Raw genomic sequence first — 18502 nt, forward strand, 5'->3', positions numbered from 1 at the left:
GGAGAAACTCGTCAATTTCAAAATGTCATCAGTCAAACGCTTGGTTTATGCAGTCATCCATTTCTTGAGAGAGCAGAGTCAGATGGATACTTTCACTCCAGATGAACAAGAAAGCTTGGAAGGTAAGTGATAAAGGTGCTTATATATATATATATATATATGTATAATACCTACCCATGTGTTAAATTGCTTGATGTATATTATCATAGAAATTAACTGGAGTGACCTAACTGAAACTGCCACCAAATATTATCTGTGAATAAGATCATGGTCTTAATGTTTCTGAGATTATTAATTTTAAAACATTTCTCACTTAAAAAATGTTCTAAAGTTACGAAATGTGTACTACCTTAATTTTGAGCAACAGATACTTTGAATCACATCAAGTAGTGCTATAATGCAGACTATGGTAATGATTTGTGTATGTGTCCCACAAATTTTTGCCTGCTGATTCTTTTTCTCTTTTATGTTTGGTTTCTTTCCGCATTTTGTGTCTGATAGTAGCTATGCTGGCCTAGGAGGAAGTAAAACAGTTACCATATATTGGTTTTGGTATATGGGAAGAACTCCTGTTTCATACTTGCAAGAATTCCATGTAATTTATGAGGGAAGGCTAAGAGATCCTAAGAATACGGAAAATAAAATAAATACTTTGCATTTCTTTTTCACTTGAATAGTGTTTCCAAAGAGCGCATGACAGTGAATATTTTCAGTATGGTATAGTTTCTAGCTAGACATAGCTACAGAAAGATGGACTTTGTTGACAGACATTCATTAAGTCTTTGTAACTTCATAGTATCTGTCTTTCTCCTTCATACTGCTCTTACTCCTTTTCCCTAATTCCTGGAGGCTTCATAGCAGGTGGTATCACAATGTGGAATTAAGCAAGAGAAGAACAAAAAGTCATAATTCTGCAATGAGCTTTTCATAGCATCTATTTAAAAGACCTTTGCACTGTTTCAAGCAGTCTTTGGTTGTATTACTCAACCAGAGGAGGAATTTGGAGGTAAGAGGGGGAAGTCTAGGACCAGCAGTGCAATAAACAACATCCAGGCAGTTGATCACTGAGTTACCTGAAATCTGAGGTGTGGAGAGTAGACTTTCCTGAAGTGCAAAGCAAGTCCTGCTTCTCAGAGGCATAAACTTAAAAAGATAAACCTGTAGTGTGCTTCCTTCCAGTGTCTATTGGTTTTACAGTGTACTCATTCACTAATGTAAGCTAGAAAGAAACATTTCTGTCATGATATTCAAAGGATACTCCCAAAAGAATAAAAGCCAAAAGATTTGGTTTTACATCAGAATCTGGAACATTTTGTACATTCGAAAAGTGGTAGTCATCTATAAGTTTAACCTGTATCAGATTATGATGATGTTCAGCTGATGAAAGAAAGCAATGTTTTTGGAAATCATATAATGAGAGATTAAGAGTATTCCTTTTGGTTTTATAATAAAACAAATAAACATTGGGTTATGACTGAAAATTTACCTGATAACATGTTTTAGAGCTGCCTTAGCCAATGTCTGTATGAAGGAATCAATTTTAAGATTCTGTTTTCTGAACAAAAAATATTATAAAAGCTCAGTTGTGCTTAAATGCTGATGTAAAATTTACCATTTTAATACAGATATGAAATCCTAATTTTAGAGCTGTACCCTGCCAAAAGCATGGTACCATATGCTATGTGTTAGAGGATAGGAGGCGGGCATTCTGAATTATTGAGTCATTTTAGTTGTGCAGAATATCTTTAGTGCATGTAGAGTAGCAATAGCCCAAGTCCCACCCATTGAAGTGTTTAATGTTAGGTGGAGACATAAGGGATGAAAAAATTTGACTGATGTTTTTCATTGGTACCTTATGTACCTACTTGGTGTCTATGGAAAGATAAAACATTGTATGATTAAGTATCTGTGCCAGGAAGTAATGTAAACAGTTCCCATTCCCCACAAAACAACAAAAAGAGCTAGAACATTACAAATAAAATTGAGACTTTATCAAAATAGAAGTCTACCATGTATTCAAACTCCATTTATATTGATAACCTGCATTCTGCATGTTTGAATTATATAGCGACGTCAATGATAGTGTAAATTTCCTCTAGGAATTTTGTACTTGCATAATGAATAAAATGCCTTATTTTGAGAACGCAGAGTGATTGCAAGGTAGATGGAGAAATACACTCCCAACAACCTAGGATCTAGAGCAGTGATACAGATTTCTGGTGGTTAATGCTCAACTCTGTTGTATGAACTAGAAACTTCACTTCTTCCAAGTTGTATTTTAGACAGTGTGTTTAAATGGCAGTTATTTCTCTTTCCTGTTTACAGTTTCTATTTTTTTTTCCTGGTCTATAGCACCTATTTCTGTGGGATTAGAGTAGAAACTCTTTACAATGTGCACAAGGCTGTGATTTCTTTTTTCTTACTTCTAAGATCAATGTACCACAATGAATTTCTCTAAGGCAGTGTTTCCAAAACAGTGGAATGCACCTGTTAAGGTGAGGGATGCATGTAATACTTGAGGTGGGGAAGGTTATGTGTAAGATGAAGCAAGATGATACCGAGTACTGAAGGGGCCTCAGCAGCCCAATTAATATTCATTATTCAGTGATCAACAGCCTGCATGTCTGCTGTGATGCCTTGATGTTGCTTGCAACTTGTGCTTGGACAGCAAAAAATCCTGGAGCTAATGTGGCGCTGGGGATGCTGAGCTGGGCTCCAGCATAGCCCAAGTGCTCCTGTTGTCAGGTAGTAGGTGTGTGTGTGAGCCCCAGCTGTTCAGCAGGGAGGTAGGTATCTGTACTGGTTTGCAAGGTGGTCAGTACAAGCTTCAGCAACTGCCTAGGCCTCTGAAAGTGGGTGTGATGACGGAGATAATAGGGAGGACAGATAACTGTGGCCTTTAAAATCAGACACAAGAAGAATCTTAGATTAATAACTCACGTGGTGCAGCAAGTCTTTCCCAATGTACTGATGATACCGAGCTTGTGGCAGTTGACAGTGCCTCACTTTGATAATGGGTTAGTGAGATGCTGGCATCTAGTCTCTTGAGATTCTTTTCAGACAAAAAACAAGGCTTCACTCCTTTGATTTTACTGGGGTCAGGTTTTTACGTCACATTAAAACACGGTGGATATTGATCTTGTCAGAACTTAATACGTCTTCTGATTTGGAAAAATTTCTGTTTTGGATATGTTTGTTTTTACACAGGTTTCTATTGTTGGCTTGCATGTTAACCAGTGGTTATTATTCTAACCTACGGATTCATCCCATAAGAACTCCTGATTTTGTTATACCTGTGGTAGATAGAATATAAGGATTATAAATTCCACTTTTCACTTAAAGGAGAAATGTGGGAGTTCACTGTAACAACTGATTATTTCATGGAAATGCTTACTAATAATAATACTATACTCAGGATTATTATGTTTAAGCATAATTTGCACTGCTGCATGTTGCAAAAATCTGTATGATAGAGAGTTGGTGTCACAGACTTAATGCCTTGAGAAAGATAAAGAAGGGGGCTGTATTTTAAATTTATGCAAAACTACAAATGAGGTGATGCATTCAGGAAAGGGAATGCCTTTAGGTGAAAATAAGTGTGAGGGGAAAATTGGTAAGTATACTATGACAAGTGGCTTTCTAGTAAGTCATATAAGGAAAAACGAGATATGTAATTCCACTGATTTTATGATAGGCCTGGTAATAAGTGCTATTAATATATAATTCAGAATTTAGCACAGTCAGTGCTTACTTTACAAGAATTAAGTTTTTCTACATAGCAGGAGGCAAAGGAGTTTAATCCAAATCCTTCAGCACTCTTACTGGGTAATTTAGAACCCAGCAAATTGATACATTTTTAGCATTTATAGGTTATAGGAACAAGTTGTATGCATATTTAGCAATGTATTCAATTGTTACATGTTATCAACATTAATTTTGTATCATACTTGACTTTTTCTGAATAATTTCTATTGTATGTTATCAGAGTTTTAAAAAAAATTACATCTTCCAGGTTTTTATTTATTTTACAAGTCTACTTTTCCCCCCTTTCTCCCAGCTGTGACGTAGAAAATAGGCTCCTCAAACTGGACTTACTGTTGTTAACTTTCAGTAATTTTACTTTTCTAATTTTGGGTCAGTGTTCAGGTTCATTAAAATGCAAATAAAAATTCAAATGATATTTGAATATTATATTAACATTGGACTGAAATGCAATTTAAATTCTAAGATTCAGTTTTTATTGATACTTAATTTGAATTCAGCTACTCCTGGTAATCTATAGTTCGAGTTAAGAAAGTCATTTTTCTGTTCAAACTAGGCCTTACAAAGACTACTCTTTGTTCCTCCTCAGTGTTCAGTCTAAAACATTTAGATGATATACCTTAATAAAAACATTCTGCTAGATTCTCAAGATGATAGGGAAAATAATTATATAATTTGAGATACTATAATTACCAGAATACATATGTATATAGGATTCTATATAGTAATTGCCATTGATCTTCTTTTGCCTAAAAATATGTGAGCACATTTAAAACTTCAGTTAAGTATTTGGCTCTACTTTTTAAAAAATTGCTTATTGTGAGTATATTTGCTTTATTGAAGGTTTGGGAGGGCCATTTAATCCTTACACAACAGAACACGTGAAAGGATACTGCAGATATATTTTCGTTTTATAGGATAAAGGCTTGTGATTAATGAAGCATTTTATTAATAAAGTGTCTTCGAATGAATATATTTTATTCCAAAAAAAGATAAGAGTAATAAGTATCTTGGATTTATTCTTTACAGTAAAGATAAGCCATTTTCTTCCAACTATTATGCCACACAAATATATGGCAGTTGTGGTGTTTTGAGGTGGGGTGTGTGACACATGCATAGTTGTATTACAAATTGTGGTGCTTTGGTTAAATTGTCATATTTTTATGTTTTTAAAAAAAAAAGACATTAGATTATTGAAAGAATTGAAATAAAAGTTTTAAATTGGTTTAAGAATAATGGCTGAACTATGTATAGATTCTGTATAGCTTATCCTATTTTTCAGCAAGTCAATTCTATGGGGATCAGCTAGCCTCTCTTTATATTTTATGTTCCAAAGAGCTGCTTTTACTAGCTGAATAAGGAAGTGAATCACAGCTTAATAAATAAATTAGCGAAATTACACTTCTATTGAGAAACTAGTGACATGCTCTTTTTTTTCTTGTAAGTTGCAATTCAGTGTCTGGAGACTGTGTTTAAGATTAACCTGGAAGATACTCATCTTGCACCTCCACAGCATTTGATAGAAATGTTCACAAATTCTTTTCACAAGGTAAGAATTTCATTTAGATTCTAGAGCTGCTCTGCCAATATGTGCTAAGATTTCGTATTGTATATACAACCTTAAAGTGCTGTATAGGTCAAAACGATGTGGAAACTTGAGGAAAACATGAAAAAAGTGAAATTTCCATAAAAGCTAGCAGAATGAGAATCTTCTGGGGCAGTGGGAGGAATTAATTTCAGCTAGACAAGGACAATTCCATATAGAAAATTACTAAACAGTGGATGTCTCATTCTCACTTGAAGGATTTTACCCTTCAGTTAAGCATTTTGCAATTCCCGGAGATAAATGTATGCAGAGTGCTTGAGGTCATTCGTAGTTTGCTGATGCTTCTCACTCCCATCTGAAAATAATTTAGTTGTTCAGTTTTAGAAACATCTCCATGAACACTAAGCTTAAAATGGGAACTTCAAAAATGTGGACTAATAATACGTGTTATCTGGGATCCCCAGTACAGGAAGCACAGGAACCACCAGGGTGGCAAATAGGAGAGTCAGAAGTAAGAAAACCAAGACTGTAGAGACATAATCAGCTCTCTTCCCCTTGACTTCCTTAAAATGTGTGGTGAGCCATAAGGTTTTTTTAGTAGTAGAAAGCAAGCTATCTTTCTCTTCTAAGGATGTTTTAGGGACGTTTAGTTCTTTCATACTTCCTTTGCACTACAGAAAATCTGGTTGCTTGTTGATACAGTGCTGCCCAGGAAGAAAGAAGTTTTTAATAAAATCAGGGCTTATATTTTAATGAAAAAAATCTTGGTTTGTTTACATACAGAATGACATGTTGCCTCTCTCAGATTCTTTACCAGAGGATGTTGAAAAGGCTGACCAACTGAAGGATGAAGGTTTGTAATAAACATAGGAATAAACATCTTATGCTTTTATTAAGATTTTGGGGTTATCATGGATAGTGACAGTATAGCAGCTGGGCAACACACACCCCGCACAAAAACTTAAGCTTACATTCTCTGGTGATTGTTATGTTTTAAGAGGGCTAAGTGATTTGCTCCATCTGGGGTTTAAGAAAATATAGTCTGTTCTCGCCCTTGCTCAGGAGGTTGCTTAAAAACTAAGGGATAACACCTGAAGTCCTGGGCAACATCCCTGAGTAGTAGAAGCTTTAAAGCATGAACAGTTACTGTCCTGTGTATTACAGATTTCTCTGTTTGTCCATGGAATCGCTATACAAGTTTCTACTTTATATTGAAAAGGTTATGCGATATCAAGGATTATGTGCTAACTGAATGTTAAAACATTAGTAAAAACCTGACCCAGCTGAAGCCAACAGAAAAATTCTTGTGAACTTACTAGGGTTAGTATTTCACTTATGTGAAATACTTTGTGTGCTCTATAAAAATTGCAGAAAAGCCAGTTGTTTATTTTCCCTTTGATAGATGTTATTACTGTTATGTGAGGAAAAGCAGCTGTACCATAGAAGTGTTCACTAATGCTACCCAAGAAGGAATCCATTTTATTTCCCCCCAAAAAGAAGGGGGAAAAAAAATGGCATGTAGCACTGATAACTGATATGAATTGTATCAGTTACATCGATGCTGTACAAATCACATTTCTTATGACCTGTTGGATTTTCAGATATTTGAGTTTTGTAGAAAAAATAAGTAAGTTTCTAATTGCGAGGCAGATGTAGGCTTCTCAAAAATTTCAGGCTAATGATGTGGAAAAAGTTCTGCTGTTTTTGCGAATGAGTTCCATGTCTGTCTTATCTTAAAACTGGTCATCTGTAGTCATGAATGCAGTCCACTACTGGCTCTGAAAGTAAGTTTTCCTAACTGTTGAAGTTGCTCATTAGCTCTTTAATTCTAAGGATAAGGGCTCAAACAAGGTTAGGTCATGTAAGTTGTAACCTACCTGCTGTGCATGCTGGCTTTTCATTTTGCTGTCTGTTACTGCTGGCTCATGGAAAGTGAAGAATACCTGTAGCACTCAGTATGGTTATTGGACTGTAGGGATATTCAGCACTTTCCAGGTGTGGGTGTTATAGCAATGCCTGTTTTAAATCTGTGGCTTCTGCCTTGTCATCTGTCAGCCCACAGGGGTTTGTGAATTAGACTGAGTAAATGAAATTAATGTGTGCTGTGTGTTAGTCTTTGTGTGGTGTTACAATTCCATGTCTCTACTGAAAAAATTGAAAGGGTCTAAAGTTCAACAAAGGGCCATTTACAGTGTCAGCTATCAGGGGCATTAGTAAGCAGTTTGGAACTGCTTGAAATGCCTCTGGTTAATTTCCCATAATAAAATTGAAACTTCTGTACTGTTTTCTAATGCTGCTCTGTCATATTAATCCTCCTCATTTTCACACATGTATTATCTGTCACCACTATCATGCTTTTCAGTTATGAGTATTTTCTGCCCTGAATTAGGGACATAAATTAGATAACTTGGGGATGTCCATTTGACCCATATCTTCTATAATACTGTAATTCTATAACTCTGTCATTTCCTCATTTCTATCTGTATGTCCTTACCAATGGAATAACTTCCCTCACCTTTGTAGCCACCAGCCTGCTCCTCCTCTGCTCTCAAACCAGCCCTAGTACTTGTAGAAATTGGCTAATGAATGGCAAAACAAAATCAGATAGCTGAGTTTTCTTTCTTGGTTGTTATAAAACCAGGAAGTAATATACCCTCCAGACTAGTAAATACTTGAATTTACTTGCCTACCCTTGTGTATCACTTGACACTTTGGCTTAATGTAAACAATGTAAGAGCACAGATTACGTGCAGGTTTTTGTAGTGCAACAGTGGCTTGATCCTAAAAAGATATGGGTATTACCACAGTATAAATTATAACAATAGGTAGTATTTTCATTATGGAGGACACACATTCAAAAGTATAACCATTTGTGGTTTTTTTTAATCTTAAGAATTTTTGCCTGGTGTTAAAATAAAATATTACAGTTGCTTTTCCTTTTGTCCTGAATTGCTTAATCTCAGCAGAAATAGTAGGTCTAGCTATTTTTCTGTTTTCCTTTAGTCAGTTTTGAGCTGGAGAGAGACAGAGAGCAAAAAAGGTACCCACTGATACTAGCTCCAACTTAGCCCTGTACCCCAGGTCATCTTTAGTTCAGAGCAGTATCAGAGATTCCAACTTTGATAGTCATTGATGGCAGTTTTGTTTTAGAGAAATGATAACTGCTGCAATCTCGTTGAGTGCAGCTAACTTGCAAGTCTTTTATCTGACAACAGGATTTAGTGTACAGACCTTTACCTTAGATCAAAGGAATGATGTGTAGATGGTGGACCTGAAGAAATGACAGGTCCATATATACATTCTGTGTATATTTTGAAAGTATACACGCAATTACAGTTTCAGTTTGCCTTCTCACTGGCAGGGATTGCTGACTATAATTATGGTCTAGTATATCACTATTGAGAAGAGGTGATTTTGTACTACCTTGATGATACTTAGTTACAGATCTGGTTTTGTTTATTAAGCTCTCCATGTTCACAAATAAATGCAAGTATAGTTGTTTTCAGTTACTACAGGCACCTGGGACTGCTTGCTCCACGGTCTTTTGCTTTCTGTCAGAGACAAAATGTTGCACTCGCTGAACTTTTCCAGCCTTTGCTTATGCAGTTACCTACCTCTGTAGTAACCTGTTGACCTATCCCTTCTTTTGCTTATTTTGGGAGAGGGTTGAAATATTTTGCCAAAATACAAGGAAGTCAGTGGAAGTCTCTAATTTTCCTGACAATTTCTTGACATTGCTGGGAAACCAAGGCTTCTGTAGGATCCAGCAGGCCAAAGATCCGTAGTCGCAGGACCAGGGACAAACTTAAGCTTGGGCACTCTGATCTAGGACTTTTTCTCTACTACTCTGTCATCAGGAAAGAAAGAAACTATCAGGACTGCCCTGTGTTGGGGAGGAAAGAATGTGTAAGATATCTTTTGTTTTGAAAGACCTTACTCCAGAATTTTCTTTCCATAGAAAAGTAATATTTTTCTATTTTTTTCACTGGACTTAAAAATACGAAAAATGAAACTTTGTTATAGAGTAGAAGTTCTGAACTTCGGTGAGAAATGTTACCTCTGAATCATTTTAGATTGCCTGTGCTATACATACTTTTCATTATCTTAATGAATTAATTATGTGGCATCACAAAAGTGGGGCTTATATGCTTAGTTTTGCTTTTGTTTGGTTTTCCATGTTTCCATGGATACTTACAAGCAAGTTGTTGGGACATGTGAGAAAATGAGACCAAAAAGGAATTAACATATATCCTATTGGTTTATGAGGCTTGCAAAGATAGTTAAGACTCATTCATCTGTATTAGAGTGGAACTGCAATTACAATTACACTTCTCAACAAAGGCATCTTTGCTTAACAGCAGAAACTAGCTGGAAGGTGTGAAATAGCAAGATGAGAAGGGGAAGGTTTATGTGGTGGACTACAATGTACATAATAAATTTTACAGACATAGTACATATTTTTATTGGCATTATTCCGTGCCAATTCTATTTAAAAGAATGTATCTCAAAAAACTACCTTATATAGATGCTATAATGTGGCTGCTCTATTTCTTTCATACGTAGCACTGTATCTTTTAACTACTTAAGAGCTTTTTATAATTTATTTCAGGTAATAATCATATGAAAGAAGAAAATTATGGTGCTGCAGTGGATTGTTATACTAGGGCTATAGAACTGGATCCAAACAATGCAGTCTATTACTGCAACAGGTAAAAATAAAACTTACAAACTTTTCATTCCCAAGCTTCATTAATATTATTTTAAAGATAAATTGTGAAGTAGATCAAAACAACATGAGGCTAGAAAACCCCACTATTCAGAAAATTATCATGTTAAATTTGTAAAAGATGTAAAGCAAAAGTGAGCTCATTCAGCATATCTGTATCAGTTAAAGGTGTAATATGGGCTTTAAAGTTACTTGTAACACTTGAGATCAGGTTTTTGTGAGTTAGGTTGTCTATATTAAATCATAATATAGGCTGTGACCCAGTCTGTTGAAAGTAGTAAGAGCCTTTTTTTCTGGTGTTCTAGTGATACAGCTGCCATCTCTATCTCCCCTAGTATTGACTTCCTCTGGAAAAAATATCATCAATGTGGGAATACCGTTTTGGAGATTTCAAGCACTGTGTAAATACTCAGCATTTTTACGCATGACCTGTTGAAAAATAAGACGACTGCTGTTGTAGTTTCATTGTATAATCTATTCTTCACCATAGTGAAGACATAGTGACATGGGACCAGATGAAGTCTGGAAGTGCATGTTAACCCAGTAGCAGAAGTATGCTCTTTCAATATACTGCCCAGAAGACCAGCATAATTGCACAGGCAGTATGGTCTATGAACCCTACTGGATAGTTAGCCTGCTGCTAGAGCCGCTCTGCTCTATACTCTTCAGTGCCTCAGTTACTGGAAGGATATATTAACTTAAGTGCTGTCAATCTGGCCTTGTGGCATTGTACCCAGTGGATTTTTCTATTTTTGGAGCTGTGCTTCCATTACTCCAGAGTTGAGTTTGTGATAAAAGTGAAAGATTCAGTGTTTCTTGGCAAGCATACAGAGAAAGGAAATGCACAGTTTACTAGTATTTTACATCTTTAGGACTTTCAAAGTGTAAATCATCTATTTTCCTTGAGAAAACTGATCACCTAAGTGATTTTAGGTATAAAATGGAAATATAAGAAAACCAGATTTAAAAGCCTCCCAAAAGCACCGAAAGTTTCCTCAGTAGAATGGGCTTAAGCACCAAATCTGTAATTGGCAAGAGTAGAAATACATCACTCTGTGTGTTACATCATCACATATCACATTTGTGAGGACCAAAATGAATCGATGTCAGGAAGCACAGTATTGTATGAAGTTATTTAAAAGAAGACGGGCAGTTGCTTGGAGTTTTGTGGGTGATGTGATATTTGAATATAGGCCTTATTCTTATCTTTCTTAAGCTAGTTGGGGAGCAATGGAGATGTATTGCCTTCAACAATATTGCTTTTTACTCACAGCAGTGAGAAAAAGAGAGAGCTGAGATGGCCTCGAAGTTTTAACTGGCCATGTAAATTTTTTGTAAACGTGGAGAAAACATTTTCTGTTCAAACACATGAGAGACTAAGCATTGTCTCCAGCTTTTATCCATACATCTTCACTGGCATCTGTGGAGTTGGACAACTGTTATGCAGCCTAAATATTTAAAATATGTAAGTAGTCCCATTCAGAAGAGATTTTAATCAAAGTCAGAAAAAACATGCAATTTGGAGGTTATCACAGGAGAAAGGATTGAATGTAGTGATGATTGTAGCATCTAGCATTCCTAATAAAAAAGAAGAATGCTTTATGCAATGGAAATATTGTCATTTCTACTTAGTTTTTTAATCAAGGAAGAACCAATTAGAGTGTTTTGAGACCTTGCAAACTGGGGAAGTTTTGATTATTAATCTGTTCCAATGTCCTTTTTAATTTGGGCAAGTCTTTAATCTGATGTATAAATGTCTGCAACATTTCGTATTTCTCTGGTATAGAGATGCAATTGTAACTTAGTAATTCAGAGATTATTGAGAAATGTTATCTTGATTTACTTGCAAGCATGAGCTGCTTGCTAAAAAATTGAGCAGGGAAAAATCACAGCATTCCTTTGAACGGCAGTAAAACTATACTTCTTGCTGGAAAACGCCAATTGTATAAAATACTTCTGCTTAAACAATGATTTTATGTAAACTACTACTTGAGAGTTTCACTTCTTGTAATAGGTTTTATGATGTATTTTGTGCATAGTCATATGCTGGATCTAAACCAGTTCCTTAGAATTATTTATCCTTTGTGTCCTCAAAGGTGAGTGCATGTTCTCCAAAGCCCTAGTCTAGCAATGCACTTAAGCACATACTTAATTCAGAACATTTGCTTGTCCTACTTAACTGAGGAAAGCTGAGGCATTGCCTAAATAGTGAATGAAAAGTCAGGAAGATGAAACAAGTCTTAAAGTTAGTCATGGACATGTGAATATCCAAGATTGGGTTTTTTTTTTCTTTTATGTTTTTTTTGACAAAGCTCTCTCCCTTCCCTCCTGTCTTCCTCTTAGGGCTGCTGCTCAAAGTAAGCTCAACAACTACAGTGAAGCAATAAAGGATTGTGAGAGAGCCATAGCAATAGATCCAAAGTACAGCAAAGCATATGGGAGAATGGGGTAAGCTAATACAAATCTCAGTAAACACTGAAGACCCAAGTGTAAATCACCATAGATTTTCTGAAATAAGTGGAGCTAGGTTGTTTTACTTAGCTGACATTCTTGTTCTGAAAGTGTAGCAATTTTCTGAAGATGACTCTATCAGGCTGTCAGCTTTAAGTTTTATAAACGTGGTTGATCTCAGCATTTTCATATCAGATTTCACTAGTTTGCAATTTTTTTTCTTTCAGTTTATCAGCTTTGCAAATTTAGTTTAGAAAGTCATGATGTGTTTTTTCTACCTCCTACCTAGTTATGAGTAATCAAATTTCTGCAGTTGAAACAGTGAATCTGTTAATGATGCTGTTAGAGAACAGAATCCTAAAAGTACTGGGGCTTCACACTAGCAGGAACAGAGGCTTAATTTCTCTGTTCAATACCTCTTTGGAAGCAGGTATTTTAGCAGGACTAAGCTATGTCCCTTCGGTAGTTTTTCTCAGTCATGTCTGAGAGATTAACAGTATACCCTCTTTAGGTGGTGGGTCTGGTTAAGTGCTATCTGAAAAAAATGTCAGGAATGTTCTGAATGGGATATCTACTTGAGTGAAGGGCCATTCTTCCAAGATGTGCAGCTTTGCATTTTCAATCATCAAACATGTTGTGGGTGTGGGCTGAATGCTGCATAAGGCTTTTGTGGTTATATCTATACTAGTAAATTAAAAAATGCTTGGGATTGTTTGTTGGGTCAGCTGGCACCAAATGGCCCATGTCCATGTTATTAAAATCTAGTTTGCAGTATGGAGTGGCCACATCCAAACTGCCTATTGCTAAATTGCATTGGCCTGTCTTAAATTCTGAACCATGCCCCAAAATTGTCTGGGATAATGCTTGTTGGCCTGGGATAAAACCATGCCAGGGGGCATTTATTTAAGATCAAAGATGATGGAATTCTATTACTTGAAAACTTTCAACAATACAGTTTATTTTACTAATATAAATGTAGCCTGACTGGCTTTTGAGATGATTAATTCCCTTTGAAATTTTAGGGACTGTTGAATTGGTTTTGTCCTATTTAACTCTCTTTAGATCATTTCTTGATATAGCACAACCCAAGATCCCCGTTTCAGTGAGATGGAGGAAAGCTACAGGCTGATTTAGTTGGAAATTAAAGGTTATTTTAGAGTTTCGGGTGTAAGACCAGTGTGCCTTTTGATACACAACGTAAGTGGGATCATTCTCGGGCAATCAAGCTTCTCTTTTTTTGATTGTCTGGTTGTTTTGATAGAGGATATATTTTGAGCTACAAGTCATTGCTTAACTTGGCAGATGGATATAATAATACATTTGGCATAGGCTGAATGAGGAAACAGTGCTTGTTTAGTAATAACTGAAAAAACCAAGTGCAGAAACCACCTTCTCAACAAAAAGTCCTCATGAGAAAGCTGTGTTTTCTGACTGCATTATGCAGGCATATCAGTTTTTCTCAGGATTTGACAGAAACTCTATACGTCACAGAAAGATGCGGAAGTGCCACAGAAATTTTCAGAGATGGGAGCCATGTAGAGAGTGAAGTGATACTTCCAGCATGACCCTGAGAGAGCACTTGTCTGGGTAGGAATTGTGAGCAAAGAAACTGTCGCCCACTATTCTGACTTGTACTGTGTTCCAAGAAGCAGAATTTCACATGCTTTCTCTGTAAAAAAACATGATTGCATCACAGAAATACCAGATTGCATTTCTTGTCTGGTCAGAAACTATTTTGGCAAGTCAGTGGGCCAAAAGGGAGAACGTTTTTTATGGGAGTAACTGTGTTAAGAGAGAGAACATTACTATTGTGTGGATTCCTCCAGGAGCATTACTGGTAAATCCTTGAGTTTCATACTGTTACTGAGTTCATCATCACTGAGAGTAATGACTGTGACTGATGTATCTAACACACTGAGCTCTCTTGCCTGAGATAAAAGACTAAGGTCTGTTAGTTGGCATTAGCACAGGCTTATCAACCCAGTCTGTGTAGCTCAGCACATACCAAAGGGGGACCGGAGTACTAAACAGCTGAATGTGGGTTACACAGATCTTTCACAAAATGTGGAAAAGATCAGTTTAGTTTTGTGGTCAGTATAAATTGAAAATACAGTAGAAGATAGAATTGAAACTGCAACCAGATGGACTTCTAGAATAGCTCAAAGAAAGATGATGTTTTAAATGTAGTAGCTAATCAAATTTGAAAACAAATACTGTTTCAAAAGTAGTAGATCTGTCCTGTGCTCTCCTGAGCTGCTGGAGAAGAATGTTTTTCAAAACATTAAGCAGACTTCCCTGATACAAGGGTTTCTTACAGATGTTACTGCTATCCTGTATAACCCATTTGTCAAGCTGTTGAAGTAGAAGATCTGAAAGGAGAACCTTGCACTGATCCTAGGACAAAAATCTATTATGCTGAAACTCATGGTTCCAGTATTTGGTTTCTGGAAGCGGCAGAACTCACGTTAAGGGTATCTTCGCCTTACTTACCCATGTACCCCTCTGAATAATCTCTTGGATCAAAAGGACGGGAGGAAACACACAGAGGAATTCCTGACCTTATGCAAAAGTCACGTATGCTGGATCCAGCTCTCAAATACAGACTAAATCACTTGATGATGCCAAGGAGTTTTTAATGAAACTTGCATATATATGGAACAGACAATACAAGATGAGTTCTTGAGGGATCATCTCTTCTGCAAAAACAAGTGCTTACACTAAGTTGTAGTAGCACAATAGCAAAACTTGCTTTAACTTAGTGCTCAAGCTAAAAATTAGTTGTGAGATACTGTTTTACTTAGAACAGAAAATGTATCATTATCTTTTGACGGTCATTTATGTTCTACCCAGGGTTTCTTTATTTCACATTAGGTTGGCTCTGACCTCAGTGAATAAATATGAAGAAGCAGTTACCAGTTACCAAAAAGCACTGGATCTTGATCCAGAGAATGACTCTTATAAGTCAAATTTGAAAATAGCGGAACAGAAACTAAGAGACGTGTCCAGTCCTGTAAGTTAGCTCTGTATCTATTTATTTACAATAGTTTTAACTGGGATTTTGTAGGCAAACTTATCTTCAATTGCAATTTGTTTGTAGACTGGAACTGGACTGAGTTTTGACATGGCAAGCTTGATAAACAATCCTGCCTTCATTAGTATGGTGAGTATATTTCAAGTTTTATATTATACTGTTTTTAAAACTGAAGTTTTAAGAACAACTCTTGTTTAATAACACAAGCAATTTTAATGCTTATTATAATGGCAATGGTTTCATTATACTGAATTTAAACTTTTCTAAGTCATTTTACACTCAAAACAAGAAGTGAAGCATAAATCTCCTATAATGCCTGTCTTATTTCCAATTGATTCTATCTTACTTATGAACAACAATGTGCACAGATTAGCTATGCTGTTTTTATAGACAGCATGATAGTAAAACACTTGTCAGCAGCATGGTGAAAATTTCTTTTCTATTCTCCACATAGCAGTTAACAATGAATACAAAGAAATCACCTTTTAAGTGAACAGCAGTTGATTCAGATGCAGTCTACCCAAGACTAAAGTAACTCTGCTTGGGGAGAACTACCCAAGTGACCTTTCTGTTCTTACTCTTTCAAATTATCCCTGACATCCTTAAGTGTGCAAAACTTCATGAGATGTGCAAACAATGAATATAAATAACATACAGTGCATTCCTTTACTTCCAGTACAATGGCAAATTGTGGTTTTGTCCCTCAGTAGTTTTTCTCCATGCATGGCTTTCTTAGCTAAATGGTATTAATTAACTTTGAAGAATGGAATTTGGAGAAAAAAATGTAAAAATACTTATTTCCTTTGAGAACTCAGTTAAAACTTTACTGACCCTCTGGTAGCTTCATTAGGACAGGGCATTTCAATCAGTACTTCCGTATGGAAATGCACTGCATGCAAGAGAGATCAATACATCTGCTCTGATACTGTAGTGCAAATAATAGAGACAGTAGGCAAGGAAGAAGTCAGTGAGTTCTCCGATGGCATTAGTGATTAAATAGCACTGGAACTCTGTGTACCACTTCATTGGCCACATGACTTAGTCTGCATCTGTTTAGAGTCAAAGATGTACTCTTCAATATGGAGCTAACTATGGGGAAAGGATTTTTTTGCATCATTTCCAGAAGATGCCTGGTCAAGTGGATAGAACACAGGGCATTCAGCCAGGAACAAATTAATTATTTTCCTGTGGTATAGTTTTTTGTTTTATTTTGAAGGAGAAAAAAATGACTCACTGTCTGACCTTGAGAAAGTTACTTCTAGCCTCTATTTTGGGCCCCTAACCTTGATCAGACTTGTTACTGATGGAAGAAAGAAAAAAATCCTATATTACCCATAGGATTGACCTGAATTTGGCATTTTACATCCAACTGTAGACTAGAGAAAACAGCTGATTTACTTTTGAGATATATATATGGAGATATATTGATCAATAAAATGAATATTGTATATATCTGCTTTTTGTAGTACCTTTAATGAGAGTGAATAAACAGATACTGCATTATGCCTATTGGTCTTGTATTCATACAAACACTGATTTCTGTAGGAATTATGTTACTAACTTTAAAACATCACCTGGTTTATTCTATAGTATCTGTCTGTATACACCCTTACACTATGGTAAACAGAATATAATTATTGAGGTATGAGTGAGAAATTTAAATAACCTCATGCTTACTACAAAGTAAGAAGATATGCAATTACCTCAGAAGATATATGTTACCACAAAACCATGCTACAGAGTAAGTCCACACTCTGGTTTACTCTGCAACATTTTGTGGCCATAATCTTAAGTTTATACCCAGTAGTAATAGTAGTTGCAAAACTGATTTATCCAGGCTGGGAACCAACAAAGTACAGACCTTTCTCCAAGAAGCCCAATAGAAAACCTTTGTCCTTGGAAGTCTTAAGTTAATTTTATTTTTTTTTTTTTTTTTAGTTTTCTGATGCTGGGTTTTTATGTTTAATGTCTTCTTGTCATCTTTTTCATGTCTGAATCTGTAACCACTATTTTTTATCTAACATGTAGCAAATTGTCTCAGCTTCATATCCTTGAAATACATTCCTGTAATGATTCTTTTTGCTGGGGACCATACATCTCTGTGGACATAAACTTAGCTTAATTTTGTAATAACACATAGAATACAGCATGGGGGTTTTTGGGTTGTTTTTTTCCACATTTCTTCAATGACACCTAAGTAGTAAATGTGTTATAATTTCAGCTATATGTTGTCTATTCTAGGCAGCAAGCTTAATGCAGAATCCTCAAGTTCAACAATTGTAAGTATTAAAATGGACTACCATTAAAACAAATGTCTTGAGGAGTTTGAATTAATAAGAGAAAAGGTGGATAGTACTGTATTCCTGAAAATGTAATTTTGTTTTTGCTTACTGTAAATAAAACTACTTCCAGCTTATTTTCTCCCAGCATTTCAAAAAAGAACTACGGTTTATTGCTTACTGTAAAGGTCCCTGCATACCCCAATGTCAACACTGTGCTAACTGTTCCAGGATGTCGGGGATGATGTCAAACGCCATTGGTGGCCCTGCTGCAGGTGTTGGTGGCCTGTCAGATTTGTCCAGCCTGATCCATGCGTAAGTAAGAATTGCATAGTTTTAACTGTTACATTTGTAGAAGCATCATTGTGCAACATCTATTTAAAAGGGACAGTGTCAAGCCAACTACACTGTGGCCTGTTGCCATTGTATGCCTGATTATTATTAAAACTGAGAACTTCAAGACTTACTTTCCACTATCTTGTTTGTTTGCTTTGTACATTTCCATCAATTGGAATGACTGAGCTGCGTGCTCAGTTTCACTTTCTGGTTCTCATGCACCGTTTACTTTCTAAATGCCACTTACTAAAAATGCTCCTTTAAATCTTTAAGTACTCCTACCCGTGCTTTCAAATTGTGTTGATAAATTTACTACCCGATATCCCAGACACTAGTTAGAAAAGCTACAGATTTACTTAGCACAGGTTGCA

At 36.0% G+C, this 18502-nt stretch overlaps 1 protein-coding gene across 1 annotated transcript in view; it reads left to right on the top strand.

Moving 5' to 3' along the window:
- Nucleotides 1-18502, top strand: part of SGTB (small glutamine rich tetratricopeptide repeat containing beta) — a 23046-nt gene continuing 4544 nt past the window's right edge. Inside the window, exons 1-9 of the mRNA XM_009272482.2 lie at nucleotides 1-122; nucleotides 5208-5311; nucleotides 6092-6161; nucleotides 9918-10017; nucleotides 12378-12482; nucleotides 15357-15495; nucleotides 15583-15645; nucleotides 17758-17795; nucleotides 18027-18110. Of these exons, the coding sequence (XP_009270757.1) occupies nucleotides 23-122; nucleotides 5208-5311; nucleotides 6092-6161; nucleotides 9918-10017; nucleotides 12378-12482; nucleotides 15357-15495; nucleotides 15583-15645; nucleotides 17758-17795; nucleotides 18027-18110 (803 nt within the window). The 5' untranslated portion in view covers nucleotides 1-22. The remainder of the gene's footprint in view (nucleotides 123-5207; nucleotides 5312-6091; nucleotides 6162-9917; nucleotides 10018-12377; nucleotides 12483-15356; nucleotides 15496-15582; nucleotides 15646-17757; nucleotides 17796-18026; nucleotides 18111-18502) is intronic.

This window comes from Aptenodytes forsteri, unplaced genomic scaffold (genome assembly GCF_000699145.1).
Source record: "Aptenodytes forsteri isolate BGI_AS27 unplaced genomic scaffold, ASM69914v1 Scaffold92, whole genome shotgun sequence".
Lineage (NCBI taxonomy): Eukaryota > Metazoa > Chordata > Aves > Sphenisciformes > Spheniscidae > Aptenodytes > Aptenodytes forsteri.